Below are 22120 nucleotides of genomic sequence, written 5' to 3' on the forward strand. Positions count from 1 at the left end.
TTAAAAAAAGGTTCTGATGTAAAATTCAGAGATTAAATATGATCCTGGCATTAAAATAAGCTAATTTTGTCTTATTACATGCTGGTACTTTTTGTCACCTGAAAGATAATATTCCAGCTACTGTGATGTCTGGTTGGTGTGACTTTTTTTAAATCTGTGTAAATACTTAATTTCTTACTTCAAAATATCCACACAAGCTATTCTGTGGCAGCATACTGAGGAAACAGTATTACTTATTCCATTGCTCTTTAATTTTTAGAAATAACAGGAACAAGTGAAGGTTCATCATTTTCATGCTGAAAAGTGTGTAAAATTAACCTCTGTTCCGTTCCTGTGCAGCTTCATACGCGATGGTCAGCAAGCGGATCTGTTCCAGCAGCAAGTCCCCTGCTTCTTTCTGGGGAGCTTGTCAGAATAATAGGGGCACCTTTGAAACAAGCTTTATTCTGGCCCATGTACATGGGCTGGTGGTGGGGAAAGAGGACCTGGCTTTTTTTTAGCAGATAGTGACCTATGGCTTTCAGAAGCCTTATGGGGTCCTGGGATACCTACAGAAGAAATTGCATCCTCTCTTCTAGCTCATGTGACTTGAATGCTTGATGGCTACAGTTATTCAATATGTATGTGTATACATACCTTGACACCCCCTTCTTGGAGAAATGGCAGCTGAGTCTTTAACATCAAAACCTGTAAAGTGCAGATGAGTCAAAGGGTGCTTCCTGGCTCAGTTTGCCTCTAAGTCTGCATTGCTGGTCCTGTGCATTAAATCTGTGGCATAGAATTGGGCACGCAGCCAAGGGGTTTTTAAGCCTGGTCTTTCCTGACCTATCTGAAATAATTCTGAGCCTAAGCCCTCTCATTCGCAATAGACGTGTATAATTTCCTTAGCCTATGCAACACTCCTGTCACCAAAGCATTTTTTTTCTATAGCCACCTGGTGATCAGCTGATGCCAAAGATGTGGGTTTCTACAAAGTCACTGTATAAATGATGTCCAAGCTGGTCTACTTTCATTGTTTTCTACCAGTATATTTACAGCTGCCTGGAACTTTAAAATAGTGAATAATGGACACAACATTGTGAAATTTCCCCCGTAGTGGGGTGGTATGTTAAAAGTTGGCTTTTGACACAGTGGTTCAGACTTATATAAATAAACTTTAATACAGAGATCACATCTTTGGTACTTCCTGCCTGATGAAAGTTTAGATTGGTACAGTAACATCAGGTGGTTGTCTGTCTAAGGGAAGCATGGCAAATGGCAAATTAACCTAAATTAGAGTATTTTATTTTCTTAGGCCACTGTGGTTTAAACTACATAAGCTCTAATTAAAAAAAATATATAGAAAATTGTTTTATTAAACAGTGTACAGGTCATTACAGCCAGATAATTCAGTCCATTTATTTGCTCCTCTGCAGCTGTAGCTGTAAAGTGAATGATTCTGATGAAGAAGGAAAAATAGTCAATACTGTGTTCCCTAGCTAGAGCTGTACAGTGGAACTGGCACAAAAATCCATCTGCTGTGGTCCAAGGTGCTTGGAGAAACTAGTACTTATCCAGATCCAAAACTCCCTCACGATTTTTTGATGACTTCTTCCTTCAGTTTTTCAGCCAAGTGTTTCCGTTTCTGCAGCTGTCTTTTCTCCTCTTCAGAAATTTCCTTTTGAGAAAACAAAACGTTAACATTGTGCCCCATAGCACCTTCTGCCTTTACTTAAGACCTGAGCTACTGGGCACTTGAATTACAACAACCCTGAAGTTTGCTGTAGCTCTACATGTGTGGGTTATACCCACAGGTAAAACCTCCTCCCAGCCATGATGCAGCTGCATGATCAGTAAAGAAACCTAAAACAATAATATTACCCACTCAGAAGAGATTTATTTTTTGTCAAGGGTATATTGAACATGAAGATAACACATCATCAGCCGATTAAAGATGACCCTCCCCTACACAGAATGATGTAGATGATTTTGTGGAATGTTCTATGCAGAAATAAAAGGGACTCAATCCCAAATGCATCACACAACAAAACACTGTTTAGGTGCCCTGTGTGCCTGTCTTGGCTGGGACCAGTTCGCGGTCTGTACACTCTCTTCAGCAACTTTATCATTGACTCGTGTACCAGAAGTGTCCTTTTTTGCGTGACGACAGAAACCGTGTACAACTGTGAAACAAAGGCAACGCAAAACAAAAAGGAAGTCCTGGTTTGAAGTGCCATGTAATTAATGACATCACAGTGTTTGCTTAATGGTTTTAGCAGTGCAGTGTCCCAAGTTCTTCGTTTAAAATGATGTGTTGAGCACATGGATAATAAATTAGTTTGGCAGTACTGAGCCTAGTTGTTTGATGCAATGGTTGTTCAAAAAGTGGGGTTTAAGTATGTAAAATGAAATATAGCATCTGTACATTTTTTCATCAGAGCACTTATTTTAAAGATATTCCTAGGTTTTTAACCAGTTTCTATCAAAAGTTAGTAATTATCTTTCTGCCATGCTTGTCCTCGATGAAGGAAATTCCATCCTAAAGTATCGGTGATTATTTACATCAAGGAGGATCAAAATGCTACAGAAATCTATGTGGCGTTCAGATGACTTGGACATGCAGTATTCCTATTCTGATCCCAATTAACCTACACCTTGATAAAACAGTTATTGCTGGTGTGTCCGCTACAGGTCAAAAGGTTCATTACCACGGTCCTGGGGGCAAGAGCCACTGGCGATTCCTCTGACGTGGACAGTTTGTCTCTCTGCTCTCTCTTCATGGCTAGCAGCCTGTCCCTCTGCTGTCTCAGATAGTGCGCCCTCTGCTGGAGTTGCTCCTGCTGTGCAGCTGACAGCTCCTACAGCACACGCGCGCACACACACACAGTTTAAGTAACTCAGTTTGCTAACAAGGCCTAATGACACTCCAGATTTGCTCCAGTGAGTTCTCAAGCTGCTATTAAAAACAGGTGTGATGAACTTCCTTCAGTCCTTCCAACTAGAAAAAGAGCACGTGAACTCACAGTGAAAGGCCTGGATATCCCGGCCTCCCTACGCGCCTCTTCCAGCCAGGCCTCGGCAGCCTCAGTGCTGCTCTTCTCCCTGGGGTCTGCCGCTGGCTCGGACCCCCTGACTGGAGCTCTCACAGGGGCCAGAAGCTTAGCATCTGCACCGCTCCTCCCTGGGCGACACATTGAACACAGTTTGCACCAGATTATTCACTCACAAAAGTGACCGCAGTCCAATGCGGGGGAAGGAGAAGAATGTGTACATAGCTGCATAACAGGTACCTGGAAACTTTCAGTGTTTTTCAACCGAAACGTGTTTTCTTTCTTCTCTCTTCAGCATGGAATTACTATTACTCGTTCCTTTGCAGCCTACACATTCTGATGCAGTTTCCCACCTGAACATATTCTCACTATGTTTTCTCCAGGTGCTTCAGTTCCCTCCCACAGTCCAAAACCCCCTCAGGATTTTCTGAGGACTTTCTTCAGCTTTTCAGCCAAGAGTTTCTGTTTCTGCAGCTGTTGCCTTTAAATGGCATCTCTCCATTGTGCCCTCTCCTTATGCATGGGTGCCCAAGGGCTGTCTCACCCCGAGTGAATCCATGCACCTGCCAGGTTTATAGCTGAACCCGCTAAATGTAAAGCAGTTACTGAACATGGATGGTTTCTTGTTGCAGATTAGAGCAGCACTACTCTACATGGCTATAGGACATCTTGGCTATACACTGGTCTAGTCTTTGCTAAGCAAATAAACACCACAGTGCGGACTCCTCTAAGTTGTACACTCCAGAGTGTTACAAGACCACCATTAATAAGAGCCAGACCAGTTCATTTGTCATAAGATTTAAATATACTGCTTCACTTTAATTATTATATTAGCAACTGAATGACATTTGCATTACTTGTATAGTAATGCAAAGGTTGGACAGTTGCTAATACAGTACCACATAATTCACAAGACACAAGACACAAGCACATCTTTACACCTACCACCTACCAGGCAGCAGCTTTGCAGTGGGCTGTGTGCCAACTTTGTTGGTGCCATGTTTCATGTTATCCCCAGCTTTGGCAGCACTTTTTATATTTTTCTCCTCGGCCATCCTTGAGGCATTGCACACCTACAAAGAAAATATACCAACATCACACTCTCTGGATTACATCTTGGCTGCCCATTTTAATCACACTGTTAGCTCCAAGAACATCATCTTTCATGTAATGGTAGATTTAATTCATTTCTTTGTTCACATGCCCATCATTTCCCAAGCATATAGGTCCAAACAAACCCCGAATGTAGTTTATCGTATCACTTTATCAAGTCAACACTACCTATGTTGATTACTGTACTGCAGGAAATCGCAGCTGTTGTCTCATAAAAGCTGACTTGTTCATGTGTCAACAGGTTCAACAGGCTTGCAAAGAGTCAAGTACCCTGAACGTATTGAATGTCAGTCTGCCATCTCAGATCTACTAGGTTAACATCTGTAGATAGGCAGTCCTCCTTTCCAGTGTCCACAGCAAATAACAGTGTTGTCTTCTGGCTTTTTCTCTTCCTGTATTGTAATGCCATGAAATATTGTCACACAGCTTTGTTAAGTGCCTTGGGGCAACCTTGTTGTGAAAGGCGCTATATAAAAATAAACTGAATTGAAAAATAAATTGAAGTATCATTACATCAGAGTTTGGAGAAAAATATCTTTCTGACCGAGAGAGACGGTGGCCTCAAGGATGCATCCCTGCAAAAATAAGTGCAGTGGACAGAGGTCTCCTCCCCTGGACACAAGTCTTCTGACATTAAGGGTATTTTCAGTTAGTGGCTATAGACCATATTAATCCAGACTAATGAATCCAAAGTCTGAATTAAGTAATAATCTTTACAATTATATAGCTTTTTTTCTGGACACTCCAATCAAAGCTCTTTCTAGGTAATGGAGATTCCCCTCCACCACCACCATGCGTGCCAGCAGCCAGAGTGCGCCTTCAGTGGGGAGGAGAGCAGAGTGATGAAGCCAGTTTAGAGATGGGGATTATTAGGAGGCCATGACTGGTAAGAGCCAATGGGAAATGTGGCCAGGACACTGGGGTTACACCCCTACTCTTTTCGAGAAACGCCCTGGGATTTTTAATGAACACAGAGAGTCAAGACCTCCGTTTTATGTAAGGATGGCGTCTTTTTTGAAATACTTTAAGTAAGACTGGTTTGCACTGAAAAGCAGGTCCCTGGACCTGGAAACCCCCTGCTGCCGTGGGAGGAGAGACTCACAGAAGGCGTGCTCTCGGCCCGTTTCTCAGACGCCTGGCCTGGCACCATGTCCTGCCGCTCGGTGCTGTCAAAGGCCATCCGCTCTGTACTGCTGTTGGAAGTCGAGCCACCCTCGTCCTCCGACAGCTGCCTCCTCGCCATGTCCTGCTCATACTCTTCCTTTGATCTCCTGCACCCCCAGATAAAGGTAAAGGTAAAGGTGAAAGTCGGTCCTCAAAACTGCTGCCATTACCCCCGTGCCAAAAAAGCCCAACATGGCTCTGGACAATCTTAACAATTTTCGCCCCATCTCCAACTTACCCTTCCTTGCAAAAATTCTAGAACCGGCTGTCACATTTCAGTTACATAACAACCTCATGACAAATAACCTTTTCGAACCCCTCCAATCTGGCTTTCAAAACTTTCTTCTTTAGAAGACCCTTTACTTAACTGGTTCCATTCTTTACCCCTCTGCTTCTATTTTTCTTAGTACCACCATCCACAGTCTCCTCTTTGTATTGTAATTGTGTTTTATCTTGTGTATTCTTTTTATTTATTGTTGTCATTCTGTAAAGCGCTTTGAGAAGCCACCTCTAAAGGCGCTATATAAAATAAAGTTTTTTATTATTATTATCTCACCCCAGCCTGGCTGTTTCAGCATCTTATAATGTTAGCATGCCCAAAGAGGTTGGGCAGCCAGTTGACCTTGGACCCCTAGAGGGTTTTTTTCTCCTTACTAAGGAGTTTTTGGTTCCTCTCCTCTGTTGTCGTCGGGTTTCTGTTCTGTATTCACAACATGTATGGTCACTTGCTTTGTTAAACGCCTTGGGGCAACCTTGTTGTGAAAGGCGCTATATAAAAATAAATTGACTTTAATTTCTTTATGGTCAGAAAAACATAAAAATTATTATGAATGCAGAGGATGTAAAAAAATACGTTCTTGGCACTTTACAGAAGAATGCTGGAGAAACTTTAAAAAGTTGCACCACATGTTTCATTGACCTCCTCACAAAAGGAAATCTCAAAGAGGTGAAAAACTGAAACAGAAATCCCAGTGAATAAATGAAACTAGTTTCCACATTACAAGGCAACAGACATCACTACATCAACCAGGAGAATCAGGGAGAAAAGGGATAGAGGGGTATCTGATAAGATCCATGTCAGCTTTTGGTCAAAATCCATCAGAGCTAAAAATATTATTTACACAGTTGCCTCACAACCTGATATTAACAGTCTTAAGAAGATTACTTCACCATAGACACAGCTCCTAAGACCTAGCTTAGCGGGAATAGCATCAATCCCATTATGGGACTATCCAGGGCTCCCACAGCAGGACGTTATCATTCCTGCAGGTGATCATCCACTTTCACCAGACCCACAACTCTTCACCTCTTTACAGCGTCCACTGCAAGACAGCGACTGCAAGAAAACTCTCATCAGAGAGACGTCACGTGTATATATGCAAGAGAAGCAGAAACGTTACAGAGTGGGAGAGGAACTGAGAGATGCCAGTCCAGAGAATAGTAACCAGGTACATTTCAGGGCTGAAGGGAATGTCCAACTCCGAAAGGCTAAAAGAACCGTATAGATTTAGAATGGAGCACGAACGGACTACGAGAGGACCTGATTCAAATATTCAGAAGCTAAACACAGCGGACCACATCAGACTCGACAGTGAAACAAAACAAAGGAGTCAAGTGGACACTACGTAGAAGCTTGTCTAAAACTGAGATCAGAAAGTAAGTAGTTCACCACACAGAAGGCGAGTAATGTGGGGTGTGGAACAAGCTAACCACCCATGTTTTTGAAGCCAATACCCCAGATTCTTTCAAGAAACAGCCAGAAGGAAACCTTGGATCAATTACTAGTAATCACACACGTCTGATAGGCCTTCTCATTTGTCACCTCTTATGTTTTCATAACCAACTGCATTTTGCGAAGCGTCCCACACTGAAACAAGCTTTAAGGCTGTTTCGGAAAGCAGCAGGGCACTGCTGGGTCCCATTCTTTCACCCCTGTCCCCTGGCAAACTCTCTGATCTCAGCCACAGCGCCAGGTCCCTCATTCACCTGCTGATCTAATCAGAGGTGGATGAGCTCCAAGATTCAGTCTAAGCCCTGCAAGGGTCACTGGGGCACAGTGAAGCATGTTGTTCTCCACATCAGCACTGGCAGCACCCTGACCACAGTGCCGTTCACTGTGTAGACGCTAGGTATAGGAAACAGGATGGCTGCCAGCACATGACAGGGCAGACCTGAACTACTGGAGGTCCAGTTAAACTTGCTCAGAAATCCTGGAGAGAGAAAATGCCAAAGGAAGAAACGAGAATACATTAACTTGTGCAATTCCACAGATTCCCTTTAGAGCCCAGAGCATGGCAAGCAGTCCAAGTACAAGGCTGTACAAGTACAAGCATGCTTTTTCATACTTTGTTTTATATTAATAATCTGAATATTTATAATAATATTCAGAATATTTATGTTAACAAAAAGCATTAATTGGCCATCAAAAGAAAATCATACAAAAAAAAGAAAATCACAGTGCCTAAACCACACTAAGGCTGTCCCCATCATGAAAGAGTCCAGTTAGTCACACCTAGACTACACAAATGTAAAATTTGGGAATTCAGTGCATTTGTTCTCTATTATAACAAGTATAGTAAAGGATAAAGTAAAATGTCTCTAAAATGTGCTCATCCATAAAAACTACAAATACAAAATGTGAAATGCTAAGCTATATATGGCTACTTATGATAAAGACTTTGTTGTCTGTGTTAATAATTTACATCTAGAAAATGATGAAGCACAAAATACAAAGTAAATGTTAGGAAAGAGTTAAAAGTACACAATTTCAATCAACTGATGACTGACAGTATAACTTGTGTATTTTGGTCACCAAATTGTTGCCCTGGAATCAGTCCAGAGAAGAGCTACCGGATTCATTCTGGGGCTTAAGCGAATGTCCTACACTGACAGGCTGAAGGTACCAAACCTTGGAGGAAACCTGATCCCAGAATTCATCATCCTCGGCGGCATCACCAATGTCAAACTAGCAGAAGTATTGAGAGTCAAAGCGCGACATCACCCAGCAGACAAGTGGAAACTACATGGAAGTGCATTGAAAACGGGAGCCATGTCTTTACACAGAAGGTTGTGGGAGTGTGGAACAAGCTACCCTGCCATATTGCCCAAGTAGATACTCAGTATTCTGTCTGTGAATGCTCAGATGAGATCCTCAGATCAGTTTGTTATCTACCAACTGGGCTAGATGGGCTGAATGGCCTCATTTTCCATTCATTAAAAAGTTGATAATTCACTTACTTCAGCACTTCTTTCAGTATCCTTAACTCCTGCTGCTCCAGCTCTGATATCATGTCTGCACCATCTGTCAGACACTCGGGCAGGGTACCTGCGCAGTGGGGAGAGTTAACATACCTGAGCAGCACAGACAGAATGAGCTGTGTGCCACATCACTCTTATTAGCTTCAGTAGTATCTGGCTGAAACCCTAAGGGTGAGTTACAATGAGAGGAATACAACAAAAATACATTTAAAAAGCTACAGCAAGCTCTGTAATACCAAAAAAAAGATAACAGAAACAGGGCATAACACCAATGTGACACAGGAGATGGGAGTGTAACAATATGAACTACAAACAGCATTTTACTGATGGGAGGCAGGAACAGATCTCAGGATTTACCTGTCCTTATTGCTCAAACTAGACATCCAAACCCTGCCTGAATCACATGCATACGCTCATGACCTCTAAAAATCTCAGAATTGTACAATTACATATATCAGCTAAAATACATTTACAACAAAAAGTATTGATTACACTTTGAAGTTTGCATGTTTAGATCAAGAACATAAGTGATATTACACAGTTCAGACTAGGAATAAATACGAATATTTAGTGTTTTCATTAATGTATTCACTCAGCTCATGTTTAATGGGTGTGTGTAGGGGGAAGAGTTCCCCTATCCTCAAGTTACTGCTGGCTGTTAAAATGTTAAAACAGACTCCTGAAGGCTTTGGGCCTCAACTGCCTGCCAAGTGCCAACACTTGAATAACTCTGCAAAGCTCTTAGTCTGACATTTAAACACAGGAACAAGGCATCATCCACGGAGAAACACTTTGCAGAGACAAATTTGGTGAGGTCCTTTCATCTTAAAACCGGGAAAATCTCTTAACGACCCAGGAAAGTCTAAGATAAATAAAGCTTCAGTGTTAATCCATCTGGGGTCGAGCAAACAGCTCTACACAGTGAAACTGTTTCAACTGACTTTGCTTCTCCTTCATGTTTCTTCATGAAGATGAAGAGTCTGGTTTGAACAAACCCTGAAGCCTGAACAGTTTTCCATCCTGCAGGCTGATCTGATCAGATCCTAAGAGCTAAATAAAGGTGGACCTGACCAGTACTGGGATAGAAGTCCTCTGACGATCAGAGGACTCTCTGGATCAGTAATCTACTATTAAAGGAAGGAAGCGCCATGGATTGGATTTTAAGTCAAGGTCCTAAGTATTCTGTCATAAAGACCACATGGCACTGAATATAAAAAGCAGATATCTTAACCCTGGTGTCCTGGCTAAATTCTGCTAAGGACAATCTGACCCCGTAACATTCCTACTTAATTCAATTGGTGTGGCAGTTCCCACCTGATCTCCTGTGTAATGGGGCAGCTGACGCATAATATCAATTGTAAGTCACTTAGGTGGGGCTGCACTCCAGCGGTTAAAGAATTGGGTCCTCTCCTATAGGCAAGATCACTCTGGACAGAAAGCAGTACGTAAACATAAGAATTATTACCATTCCTCTCCTGAATCACACGCAGGGCCTGCAGCTGCAGCTCCACATTCTTCTGAACCATCAGTGACTTGAACACCTCAAAATCCTCTGTTGCAAGCACCGGCTGAAAGACATTCTAGGGGAGCAGAAAACAGGAAGTCATCTTAGTGTGGCCGAAGGGTTCCTGCAAAGCATAGGAAAGACGAAGACAGTGTGCACACCCACCCTCTGCATCGCCCACTGTAGGGCCATGCACTTCTTTGTACACTGAACCCTAGGGCAGAATCAACACTGATGACAACCTGTTCTTCACTAAGGTGTCCCTATTATACATGTCAGGGGTTTTGCAGAGTTTAGAAACAAACTAACTCTCTGTAAAACAGGGAATTCATCTATCCATTTCCTAACCACTTTATGCAATACAGGGTTGAGAGGGAGTCAAAGCCTATCCAATGCCAAGCAATGGACACAAGACAGGATACACAAGACAGCAGTCTAGCACAGAGCTCACACAGACACACACACACACTTGACCCAGGGCCAGTTTTCATACCAGTCATTGGACTGTGGAAGGAAACCCACACAAACACAGGGAGAAATGCAGAGTCCATGCAGACAGTACACAGGAATTGAACCCAGGGCCCCACTAACCACTGTGCCAGTCCTGAGGGAGCTCAATTATTTAGTACCCAAGGGATACCTGCAATCTCTTGGAATCAAAGAAGTGGTTAGGACACAGAATTATTATTTCATAAAAGAATACTGTTGTTAATATTGTATTTATTAATCTCTTTTCATGGTGAGATCATAAACATGCTTTACAGTTATCTTAAGATAAAGTATTTTAGTGGAAAACAACAAAAACATAACATACTCATAAAGCATAGATGTTTCTAGCTCTTTCTGGCTCAGGGAAATACTGAGAGACTATCGCTATTCCTTTCTTTGGCACCTACCCTACTGAAAGCAGAGGAAAACACTTCAGTGTTTAGAAACAGGTCCAAGCATCCTACATCCTCCACAGTGTTAGTAATACGAATGTCTACGACAAAGTGTGCAGTTTATACATATTTTATGAAATACAATTTTTTTTTTTCTATGAAGAGAATTATTTCATCTTTCACAATGCCCCCTGCTTACCAATGTCAGCTTTCTGGTAATTGATCAGTTTAAACTTTCATTAAGAAAACCTTAATTTGAACACTTCAAAGCTGTATGTCATTAATTCCATAGGTTTGTAGATTCATAATATAGGCTTCATTAAAGAATCCTGTTACACGTATTGCTGGCGTTGTAGGTTTTGTTTAATACCGTAACTATGGCACAATGTAAAACAATCTGATGTATGGAAAGCGGTCTGTTAGGTTAATGAGGCTTTAATGGTCAGTAATTAACACAGCAATACTGTTGTCATTGTAATTCTTTTGTACTATATAAAAGTTAAGAAATTATTACTCGATTCTTCTGGGATTTGGGAAAAAGATTTACATATACTATTATGGGAATTAAGTTTTCAAATGACAGTTTTTTGCCTTTTGATCGTTACATGAAACGAATTGTGTTTGTAAATGAAGGGGTAACTGTACTGTATTTTTCGAATACAGTAAAGTTCGCCCACAGTTTGTAGTAGCAGGTAGAGGGATATCGCACAAAGAGGCTTTGTAATGCTATATAAGGAGGACATGTAATTAATTCCTTGAGAAATAGCAGGTGAGAGAAAGCTGATGTTACAACAGAAAAGCAACGACTTCAGTCAACACAGGTGAGCCATTTACTTTTGTCAATAGGAGCTGAAGCCTGATTTTCGGGTTTGAAGAAGAGACCTTCTGAAGTCCCTTCACTACTCTGCATTCAAACTCAGGCTTCACAAAGTTCCCGTTTCTCCTTTGGCCAATTCTTTTTTATATTCACAAATTAGAATGGATCCCAGCTGTGGTCAAACCCATCTGTCTACGAAAGTCTCACTTAACACTCTCTCATGTCAGCTGTGTCATCAACACGGGCTCCTCAACGCTGCCCTTGAGTTCAGGGTTTTATATAATTGTCAAGAAGCAGGCAACAACACACCAGTTACTTCATGATGATGGGTAAAATGAACAAAAACCAGCAATTACACAATGTTTTTATTTTAACGCTCATTTACTGTGCAAAAACTTCCTCTTAAGCAAAAGCTAACTCCCTAGCCTTACAATGGACATTTTGCATTTCTCCTTTTAGGAGACAGAAAACAAAAGAGTGAATTTGGATGCTAAACAGCTCATCTCCTCAAGAGCGCCTATCTGGAATTGGAGTGTTGACTAGTCTGGATGCAAATGATTCTGTAAGAGCAGAACAAGGCACTCAGCAGCCTTCAAGAAATAAGGATGCGCCACAGCCATCAAGGTCACCTGGTACCAGCCAGTGAGGACAGGACTCGGGCTGACAGGATATCTCCACGATCACAGCATCCAGGAGTTCTGGTGCTTGACCAGCCACACAATGCTACTCACTAACCTGCAGGGCTTTGGACTTGGCGAGTGGAGAGGTGCAGGCTTCCAACAGCTGCTCCTCGTTGATCCCAACCTCCTGCATGTAGTTTTCCAGCAGCTTTTCTACCTGCAATAAGTGAACAGAGTAAGACTCTTCCAGGCCTGCAGACTGTGGACAGTGTCTGGGGTTCCTGTCCTACCAATAGGTCAAGTGAATTCAGGCTCCACTTGTGCTTGAACAGTGGCAACAGCACTTTGGTTAGTGCGAACTAAACTTTCTACTGTTCTGTGAAATTAAAACCATGCTAAGGAAATACAAATCAGGGCTCAGTTCCCAGGCTGAGCTCTCGGGAGTCCCACACCAGACTAGTCTTACATTGTGAAATATGGAGTGTGGTTTTGGCAAAGTGCATCTATGACAGCCTGCAGGCACTCTTGGGACTTTAGCACACAAATCCCGTCTTTCTCAGGATGTCAAAGAGGTGAGGTGTGTAGAAGGGTAACTGGAACATTCCACTCATATTCAAGAAACTCAGCCAGGAAGTGACAACACCGTTTGTAAAAACTTCAGTTAAAGCAACTCAATCAGCTTACTGCAAGGAGACAAACACATGGGAAACTACATGGAAAAGGCTGGTTTAAGAAGCTGCACTAAACTGAACACCTTTCATCTTTTTGGATGCTTGAAGGAATTACACTGTTTCCATAAATGAAAAGTGATAAATAACAGGACCACCTCAAAAATGTTTTCACATATTATTTATTCTAAAGAGCCCTTTCTTGAAAGAGAGTAAAACACGAATGAAAGTAAAACTCACAACTCATACTGTTTACTTCTTATATGCTGATTATGAGCTCTCGTCATTTAGCCATATGCCTTCGATAAACACTTACAGCTTCCAGAAAAAAACAAAACAATGCTAAACCTCTTGTACCCTCTGAACTACACCTAGAGCAAGATTCGGATATAAATGGTAAAATGCTAAATCCTGGGAAAGATGGAAAAAAAGTGAAATCACTTTGCAGTGATTACAGAGTTTTGCTGCTTATAAAAATACACACAATACTTTTATACCATTTTCTGTTTGGTTCAATACCTTTTTTCTAATGTTAGTTAAAACGGCTCTCATCGTCCAACGAGCCCCATCCACTCTTACTCACCAGCTCCTTGTACTGCTGATGGATCTCCGTGTAGGTCAGTTTGTTTTCATCTTCGTCATCGAAGACTGTAAGCGAACCACAACACGCAGATCGTGAGAGCAGGGTGGCAGGCGGAGGTCACGCACGTCTCTGACCGACACACCGCGATTCCCCACCAGCCCCACTCCCACATACTCCCCCCCGAGTTCCACAGTCTTACTCATCATCTTCTTCTTAACACCGCTATCATTATAAAACAGCACAACCATCGTCAAAGAGGTCAGGACAAAATATTTCACGAACAGGTCCTGTAAAATAATCTCTAATAACAATTGTTCTGTAATATTTAAGAGTTGCAGAAGTGAGACACCGCAGTACTCCTGGGGACACAGAGCCGTCTCCCAGACAGGAGTAGCACAGATTCAGAGGAGGGGGTGAGACACACGCTTCATAAGGCCCATAGGCTTCGACTGTGCTTGTAGAGGGCATTTAGGCTGATTTGATTTATCCCAGTAGTCTTGTTACATATGTTCACCATTTTCCCCCAACAAATCACAATTTGAAGTTACCAAACTAACAGATTAAACTGCATGTTAAGGCACTTCCAAAGATGATGTACAAAAAACTGCGAAAATTGATTAATTAAGCAGGCAACCGGACCGACACGTGGACGGCCGAACCGAACCGTGCACATCAAGGGGTAGCACGAGGAGGGGTCGCTGCTGTGGACGCAAAATTACGTCAGTCCACACAGCACACAGCCCCCCCGCTCCCGAATTTCACACCTCCACCTTCAAACCCACAGTTTCAAACGGAAAACAACAACAGCGCCAACGCTAAAACGGTCTTAACCAACACCCCCACCTCTCTCCTGCGATCAGTGTGTGAACACGGCACTCTGCACCAATGCAGAGACAGGAACAGCCGCATTCAGCGCAGACACCCCTGCGGCATCACCACCCACCCCAGGACCCTGCCGAGCCTGACCTCGGGTCCAGCACCGCGCTACAGGCTCGCAGCAGTGCACCCCGCTTAATGCAAACACCCCCTCGAGTGATGTCAATAGACGGGACTCTACCTGTGCATTTATTCTCCATAAAATCCGTGAGTGGCACGACCCACGCCGGGCTGCCCAGGTATTCCGCAATGCTCTCCACAACCCAATCGCTGTCCTCTGCCATGTTCGGGGACACGGGGCGGCCTGTGAGGCTCAGTCTCGTCCTGCTTCTGTCCAGGAGGGCGCTTGCTCAGCCGCAGACACTCGGGCATTTGTTGTTGTTACTCGGCAGCAACTCCCACCACCAGCTCGCGCCGCCCGCAGCAAACCAGCGCCGCGACCAGGAGCTGCGCAGGCGCACTCCCCCCGCGACCCGGATGACGCTAATCGGCTTCCATGGCAACGCCGTGCGTCAGACCGCCGTGCTCCGCTCGCGGATGAGCCGCTGTGAAGCGCGCAGCCCTGCGCTGTGCACGCTAATCCCCGCGGCCTGGAATGCTCTGTGTTAAAATAAGCATTTTAATCTACAATCGAAAATCAGTGGCATACCGACCTCCTTTTCGTGTTATATTTTAAAAAGTAGAACATTTTCGCGATTTACAAGTTTCAGGTTTAATCTCATCTTTCAGGTGGGGACTGAAACCCGTTTGCAGCAGACCCCGATCTTGAATCCGGCCTCTGTCCCCAGGCCAGAGATTTTTAAACCAGAGATTTTTGGAATTGCTAAACATTGTTTTTAAGATCAATTTGTTGTGGTGGGAATATTAAAAACGGACTAAAAAATGCTCACGGGCATAATAATAATACTTGCCAAACCACAGCAATCATAACCTGAAATCTGTAAAATCCCAAACACACAGACAAGGACAAAAGACGTGTCCAAACAGTAGCAACTGTGGTGTCCCCATTTCTTAAGGATGTGAAAGCGTTAATAATTATATGAAATCATGCCTTATTATTCTGAAGGCTGTAGAACACGGTGTCGATGTATACGTGCTGCCTGTAAATCACTCTGGTCCTGGCCGCTGTATTCCAGGCGCTAATATTTGTGGTCTTTAAAAGCTACAATATGTTCCTCTTGGTTTTTTAAATGTTTTTTCAAACATTTAACAGGATTTTTAACAAAATCTCTAAAAATGTGTGTGCACCAATGACAGCTGGCTTCTTGGAGTTGTGTTTGTACCCTTGTATATTATAGATATCTGATCAATGTTTGTGTCAAGATCCCCTTTCAGAAAACAATTCTTGTGTTCAGAGCTCGGATGTTTGGCTTGCTAGAGAAGTATCTTTCAGTTCTGTAAAACACAAATGACCCTGACTTTCTGAAACAGGACACTGAGAAAATAATCATCAGAATTATTGAAGTAGAAATTGAGATTTTTTATTGGATGTCACATATGATGGACATTTCCTGCACTACGCTGAGGATCTCCCGTGTGAGGAATACATCAACCTGCTGTTGTGGGAAATTCTTCATCAGAGGAGCAGGAGACAGTCTTGTGCAGATTCAGTTTTATTGACCTCAATGCTGACAGCAACATGTGCTGGGTCTGCCTAGCAGATCAGACAAACTGCAAGGGTTTCCCAGCTCTTATATACAGTCAGAAAGCAGTTTATTTCACAATCTGAGTGCTTGTCCTGTTCTTTGATATGTAATTACTTCTTGTCCTGCTCTTCTCTGGGTTCTGTCCTTTGACACGCAGCAGGCATTTCTGCTTTATCCTGTTTATAGTATGTTTGTGGGTGTTGGTCCTATCTTTTGTTATGTAGCGTTAAGTCACTGGGGCTGCTAAAGCAAGTCAGCTTTATTGCATCTTAACTTTGTTGAAGGCTAAATTAACAGACCCCAGCAACACCTTCCACAATGTGATTAAGTGGTAATATTGCAGTGCTGGATATGTGATATACAGTATTTACATGTCCCACTTCACCTGCCCATTTGCTGTGGTCGTGTCACATTGATGCCAAGCTTTTCCTCCACTGTGCCCAGGGATCGCACTCTGTTTTCTCCACCACACGGCAGCCTCTCACAAAGGAGCCGGACAAATTTCTTGAAACAATTTTATTGACAGGTACAAATTAATTAAAGCTATTAATTTAACTTATAAGTGTATATAGGATGTAGCATTCATATACATTTGCATGGTTATACAATAAATATACATTCCTCTGCATTTTAAAATATTGCAAAACTTTCAAAGATATAATGTTCATAAAAGGCAGGTCATGCAAACGGGTAGCATGCCAATTTTGGAAGAAAAAAAATTATTTACTCTGGATTTAGCATGAGCAACGCATATTATTTACAGAGCTGTAAGCCATTTTAAAAAGAGCATCTCCAGAAATATCCTGTACAGATGTCACAGGTCCTCAGGCCTAGACTCTGCGTGTGGATTCTGTCAGATTGTGGTTTATCTTCATGCCAGTGCTGCTGATTTCAATATGGCTGGGATCTGTAATCATTTCAGAGTTTAGGAAATCATCAGTTATTCCAACAGTTGAGCTAATATGTACAATATCACTATTTCTGTGCACAGTCTACTGAATAATACCAGTAAACTTTATTTTTATATAGTGCCTTTAAAAGTGGCTTTTCAAAGCACTTTACAGAACAACATAAAAAAAACACATTGAGAGGAGATAGTAGATGGGGGTGTGTTAAGTAAAAGCCCTTCTAAACAAGAAAGTTTTCAGTTCAGATTTGAAGGAGCTCGGGGAAGCTGAGTAAAGAATTGAAGGATTCTGTAAAATATAAAAAAGGACTGCAGGCAGTTAAAAATCTTCATGTCCATAACTTTCAAACGACAAGGTCTGTTCCAAGACATGTCCAGATATAAAACTGAAATGTGAGATCATTGTTGAGAGTCAGCACATGATGTTTTCTATCAAACAAGAGCCTGGTATCAGGCTGGAAACTGGAGTTTACATTTCAGATTAAATCAAACCTATGAAAGTTATGTTAAAATGCTGTAGTTTTGTTTTAGCTGGTAATGCTAAACCCTAACCTGTGTTAGAAGTATGGGACAGCAGTGGGTTAAACATGGGGCATTTTAATTAAGGGGCTAGTTAGTGAGTTTGAGTAAAAGGTGCTGTTCTCCCTGTGAAACTATTAGTAAATATGGGACTGTGATTTTCTATTGTACAGAATGACATCATATCTTCAGATGGTTTGTATTTGAAAACCATGGACCTAGTGCAAATACAATTCACATGGAGAGTACCAGCAGGGAAATCTTTCCTTAAGGGAAATATGTGTTGTTAGCAAAGGATCATTCTTTTAACGTAAAACAAATCTGGAATTAAATTAAATTTGTAACTTTCCTTTGTGCTCTACAACTTATATTGGAATTACTGGAGACTGCTGAATGTGTTTTTCCTTTAATGGAGGAAAAACAAACATACTTAAGTCTTTTTATGTCCCTGTGTGAAAAGATTTATTGCTGAAATAAAAAAAAAACTTTAAAAGTTTGCCCAGAAGTCACATAGCCCTGTCTACATGAATCTTTGAATAAGCTGCAATTGGAAAACTTTCACCAGTGCAATGTAAAAAAAAGATTGTGCAGTGTGTTCTTAAAGGGTCAAGCATTTTAAACCAGACGTTTCTGGATTTTATTCTGTCCTTTGTCCGTATGTTCAGCCCAGAGATGTCACCAGGATTAGAGAAAATGTTGGCTGTTTGGGTAGGAAAACGTGATTAGATGAGGTGATTTGACAACAGTAGCATTAGATCTAGCCTGTGAGATTGGAAAAAAGCAGTGCATAAAAGGCCAAAGAAAATTGTTAAACTTCTTACAGAACATTGTCTGCGTGTTGTAACAGAGAGGAAAAAGCATGCTGACTGGTGTGCCAGAAAAACATATCATACATTCAATATGAAGAAGATACGTTTGCTACAGTCCTTGTCCTCAGTACTTGAGCTCTGTTTCCATCAGGAATGTGCTACCAGCATTGTGATGGTGAAGAGATCTAGATTCCTAACACTAGATGGCAGTGTGAGACTTTTAGACAGGCGAGCTCCGCATAAACCAGGCTCCTTGAACAGAACTGTCCTCCTTCACCGAATAGACGTGTCTTCTGGCTCCATTTTTCTGAAGCTGTAAGCATCAGCCTATCTGTGCTGGAGATGGACATCCTAATCCCTTGAATGGCTCATGCAGTGAACGATGGTACACAGTGGTTTTTCTATTAACATTGCAATTATGTACTAATGTTAAGACGAAATATCGCCCCCCAAAAACAAACTTCTCTTTACAAAGGCTGCCTTGCAATTAGTTCCCCTCGGTTCTGCTCTTGAGCCTCACTGTGCTCAGCAGGAGGTCTCCAGACCTGGTCCTGGATAGATCCAGTCCTGCAGGTTCGATGGGTAGGGTCTAATTCTTCGGTCCTTCAAGGCCGAGAACAATTGAAATATGATCAATTGAACAGGTGGTGTTATCAGTTAAGTAGAGATCATTTGGAACAAAAATCAGAATATCATTCAGCTCTAAAAGACTATTGATCCCTTTAATGATACATTATTTGCTGAATTGATCAAATGCTGAAATAGCTGTTCCTGATCTTCAAATAACAGGTGATTTAGGGTGACTTATAAAAAGTAACTGGACTGGACTGGGGCTTTCCAGGACCCCTGGTGTACAGAGACAAATTCGTTTGATCCCATGAGCAAAGCAAGAGCCATTTTCACAAGGAAGTCAAGTTCTGCTGCCCTTCAACTGCCAAGGAGGTCAAGCAAATTTAAAGGAGATTTGCAAATTTCAGCATCAGTACTCCCTGCCTATAACTATTTGTATACAGCGCATGACATGCAAACCCACTTTTTACAGCAAACAGTCTTCTCAGCTGGCAAACAAAGTACTTCTAGTTTCATATAAAGAAATATAAAAACATGAGTAATGTTTGATCCTTGTGTAAAAAACTGATACAACGCAGCGCACGCTGATATTAAGAATATTTGGTTTAAAAAAGCAGTTTCCTCATTTCTGTTGAAGTAGGTACAAAAAGACTATGTTAGAAAGAGACATGCTTTTCTTAAAAAGAATGAAAATGTACTTATTTTCAAGATGTTCAAAATGGAATTTAAAAGCTGAGTTAATGTTTATGTTTTGTGTATATCTATCTTTATAAAAATACAATTAAATTAAATGCACGCACAACTGTTTGATCGTTTTTATCGGGCGGCCAAGAATAAATCTCAGCTCAGACCCATCTCAGAGGACTAGTGACAGACCTGGAGTCTCCTGGCAGCTCAGTATCAGCCCAATGTGTCTGTTTCACACAGCTGAGCTGAGTATGTGTTAGACAAGAGGGAGAAATATTTAATTTAACCTGGGCCTTTGTTGATAATTAATAGTAAAAGAACAAAAATACTGTGGTGACTTGTGTTTGTTTGAAAGTGACGCACGGCTTGACTGATCTGTGATCTGTGATCTCTTTTGAAGTGGCCGAGGGAGAGGACATGTGTCCAGAGGGACACGGCGACGATTCCTCTGGCGCCTTTTGTCCGAGAGAAGAAGAGGAAATTGCTGTCGTAGCTGCAGAGTGAGGAAGGTGCGATCGACCCCGTCCGTCTCAACCCTCTCTATACCTCATCCTGCCGCCAGGGGGCAGACGAATCGAAGGCGAAATGCATCTTTGAGGCCAGGAATGCAGTGCAGTAAATTATTTTCCTCCTTTTAACACCCTGAGGATTCACTGTCTCTCTGTGATTGTGTAAGATTTCTTGTAAAAATAAGAGCCTTATTTGATCAGAAGTCTGATTTTCAATGCCGACTTAGGTTAATGCAAATGGTAATAAGCACAATGTCTTAAACTTAGCCAGTGTCGAGTGAGTGACAGGTGAATGCTGCCTGCTTCTTGTTAGCGCATTAATTCCACAATGTTTTTTTTTCACAATTAACGCAATTTCTAGACCTACCTTGCTGGAATATGTGGGACTTAAGTAAGTCCCATTTTAATGATCTGGAATGCGAATGCTTTGTTTAAGAATGCTGTGGGGACATCCGAGTTTAAAAAGACTATCCCTCTCCTCCTAATCAAAATATCCAGCACTGTATGTATATGCACGTAGCAAAAAACTTTGCTTTTCATCTTGTTGTGCTGATGTTGCGTTCGCACTGTTTCTGTTTTAAAAAAAAGAATTCAGGCACCGCTTTGAATTAGAAAATTAATCAAAGTTGCTTCTTACTAAACAGGTCTCGCTGAGAGTCTGACGGCTCGGGTGCCGGTTTGGTTCCCAGCTGTGAGAAATCCGGTCCGAGCTCAGGAAGCGGCGGAGTGGAGTCCGCCTACACACTGTACTGCGAGCCCTTCGGCGAGGCCGGCTGGTTCATCCTGTGTTTAATGCACTCGGGAATCTTGTTGGCTTGTAGGCTCTTGCTGTGCCGAGAATACCAGTCCCTCTCAAACACGGTTTTGAGCTGGTCCAGGATGGTGTGGTTGGTCCTGTTTTCCTGTCGGATCACTAGCCCGGCTCCAGCATTGTAGGCAAACTCGTTCCCCACCCAGTCAAAGTTCCCTGAAACAAATGCCAGACAGATCATATTAAATTCACCTTTAATACTGTTTTTCCAAATGAGTCAGCTCTTCTAAAAAAACCTGTCTGCACAAACGAGTGGTTATTCATAACTGCAGTATAGTCGTGAAAAATAAGCATCACACAGCAACATACTGTAGGTGCCCAGTTTATCATGTCCAGATTATCATTCTCGATTATCTGAAGCATTGAAAAACACTTTAAATTGTAGTGTTAATATGAACACAAGGCGTCTGTGACTCACCTGCCAAGAAAAGTATTTTTTCAGTGATTCATGGTTTTCGCACTGTTCATATTATAATACAGATCACTGTTATTATGTGAAAAAATGACTCCTTAATGTAAATGTGACCCAATTAACATCAAGTCAATGTGTTAGGCTCCTTACCTTATTGCAAGCTCAGGTAGAGTCAAATCCAAAATACCATGTGGCTCCATAATGTAAATGTGACCCGTATCATTTTAAATAAAACATAGAAACTGCATTTATCTTGACCTCGAGGTAACGAGAGATGGAGTCTCTGTCTTCACAAGTGCCGCTGTTACGTTCCACATCCCTCCTCTAGAGGGCGCTCCTACCACTTTCGGTTATGATTAATTTCTATTATTTCCTGGTGCGTCTCGTTTGGTTTTTGGTTAAAAGCCTGTCGTCTCTGCAGTTCTGGGGTCAGTATTGGAAGATGGACGCCACAAGGCACGCCTATTTTCCAGGTTCTCCGAAGCCAGGCCTTTTCCCCGGCGTCCTGACCGCCTGGGTCCGGGATTCAGAGTACCTGGTCCCGTTATGTTTTTAGTTCCTGTTCCTGTGCCGGTTCCGACCCGGTTCCCCCTTTTAACCGTTTGTCTTGGATGGATCTCCCGGCTCTTGGATTACGGACTGCGCCCCGACTTCCCTTTTGGATTTCCTTGGACTTGGTTGCTACCTCATACCGCCCCCTGTCTTGTCCACCCATCCTACCCCCGTTGTACCTTCCT

At 42.2% G+C, this 22120-nt stretch overlaps 2 protein-coding genes across 5 annotated transcripts in view; both read right to left on the minus strand.

Annotated features, from left to right (window-relative positions):
• Nucleotides 1-1335: 1335 nt before the first annotated feature.
• Nucleotides 1336-14971, minus strand: cfap36 (cilia and flagella associated protein 36). The gene is made up of 10 exons (XM_088610408.1): nt 14695-14971; nt 13638-13702; nt 12502-12603; nt 10030-10144; nt 8544-8631; nt 5245-5413; nt 3982-4102; nt 3003-3160; nt 2688-2837; nt 1336-1657 (listed from the first exon to the last, which is right to left on the minus strand). Exons 1-10 carry the CDS (start codon nt 14795-14797, stop codon nt 1571-1573), a joined length of 1158 nt encoding a protein of 385 aa, XP_088466534.1. The 5' UTR covers nt 14798-14971; the 3' UTR covers nt 1336-1570.
• A 1689-nt stretch (nt 14972-16660) lies between these two features.
• The window catches only part of LOC148645959 (inactive phospholipase D5), a 66718-nt gene continuing 61258 nt past the window's right edge, over nt 16661-22120 (minus strand). For all 4 annotated transcript variants that reach the window (XM_088609910.1, XM_088609912.1, XM_088609913.1 and 1 more), the window contains exon 10: nt 16661-21127. In XM_088609910.1, the coding sequence (XP_088466036.1) occupies nt 20898-21127 (230 nt within the window). In that variant the 3' untranslated portion in view covers nt 16661-20897. The remainder of the gene's footprint in view (nt 21128-22120) is intronic.

This window comes from Lepisosteus platostomus, chromosome 17 (genome assembly GCF_059453375.1).
Source record: "Lepisosteus platostomus isolate fLepPlt1 chromosome 17, fLepPlt1.hap1, whole genome shotgun sequence".
NCBI classification, from domain to species: domain Eukaryota; kingdom Metazoa; phylum Chordata; class Actinopteri; order Semionotiformes; family Lepisosteidae; genus Lepisosteus; species Lepisosteus platostomus.

What these genes read in the sequence shown, in the direction of transcription:
- cfap36 (XM_088610408.1), bottom strand. Translation starts at nt 14,797, where the DNA reads ATGGCAGAGGACAGCGATTGGGTTGTGGAGAGCATTGCGGAATACCTG. An exon ending in CACTGCAAAGCTGCTGCCTG is followed by an intron (nt 3,161 to 3,981) that starts GTAGGTGGTAGG and finishes TGTGTCGCCCAG; the next exon opens with GGAGGAGCGGTGCAGATGCT. An exon ending in GGATATCCAGGCCTTTCACT is followed by an intron (nt 2,838 to 3,002) that starts GTGAGTTCACGT and finishes CGTGTGCTGTAG; the next exon opens with GAGCTGTCAGCTGCACAGCA.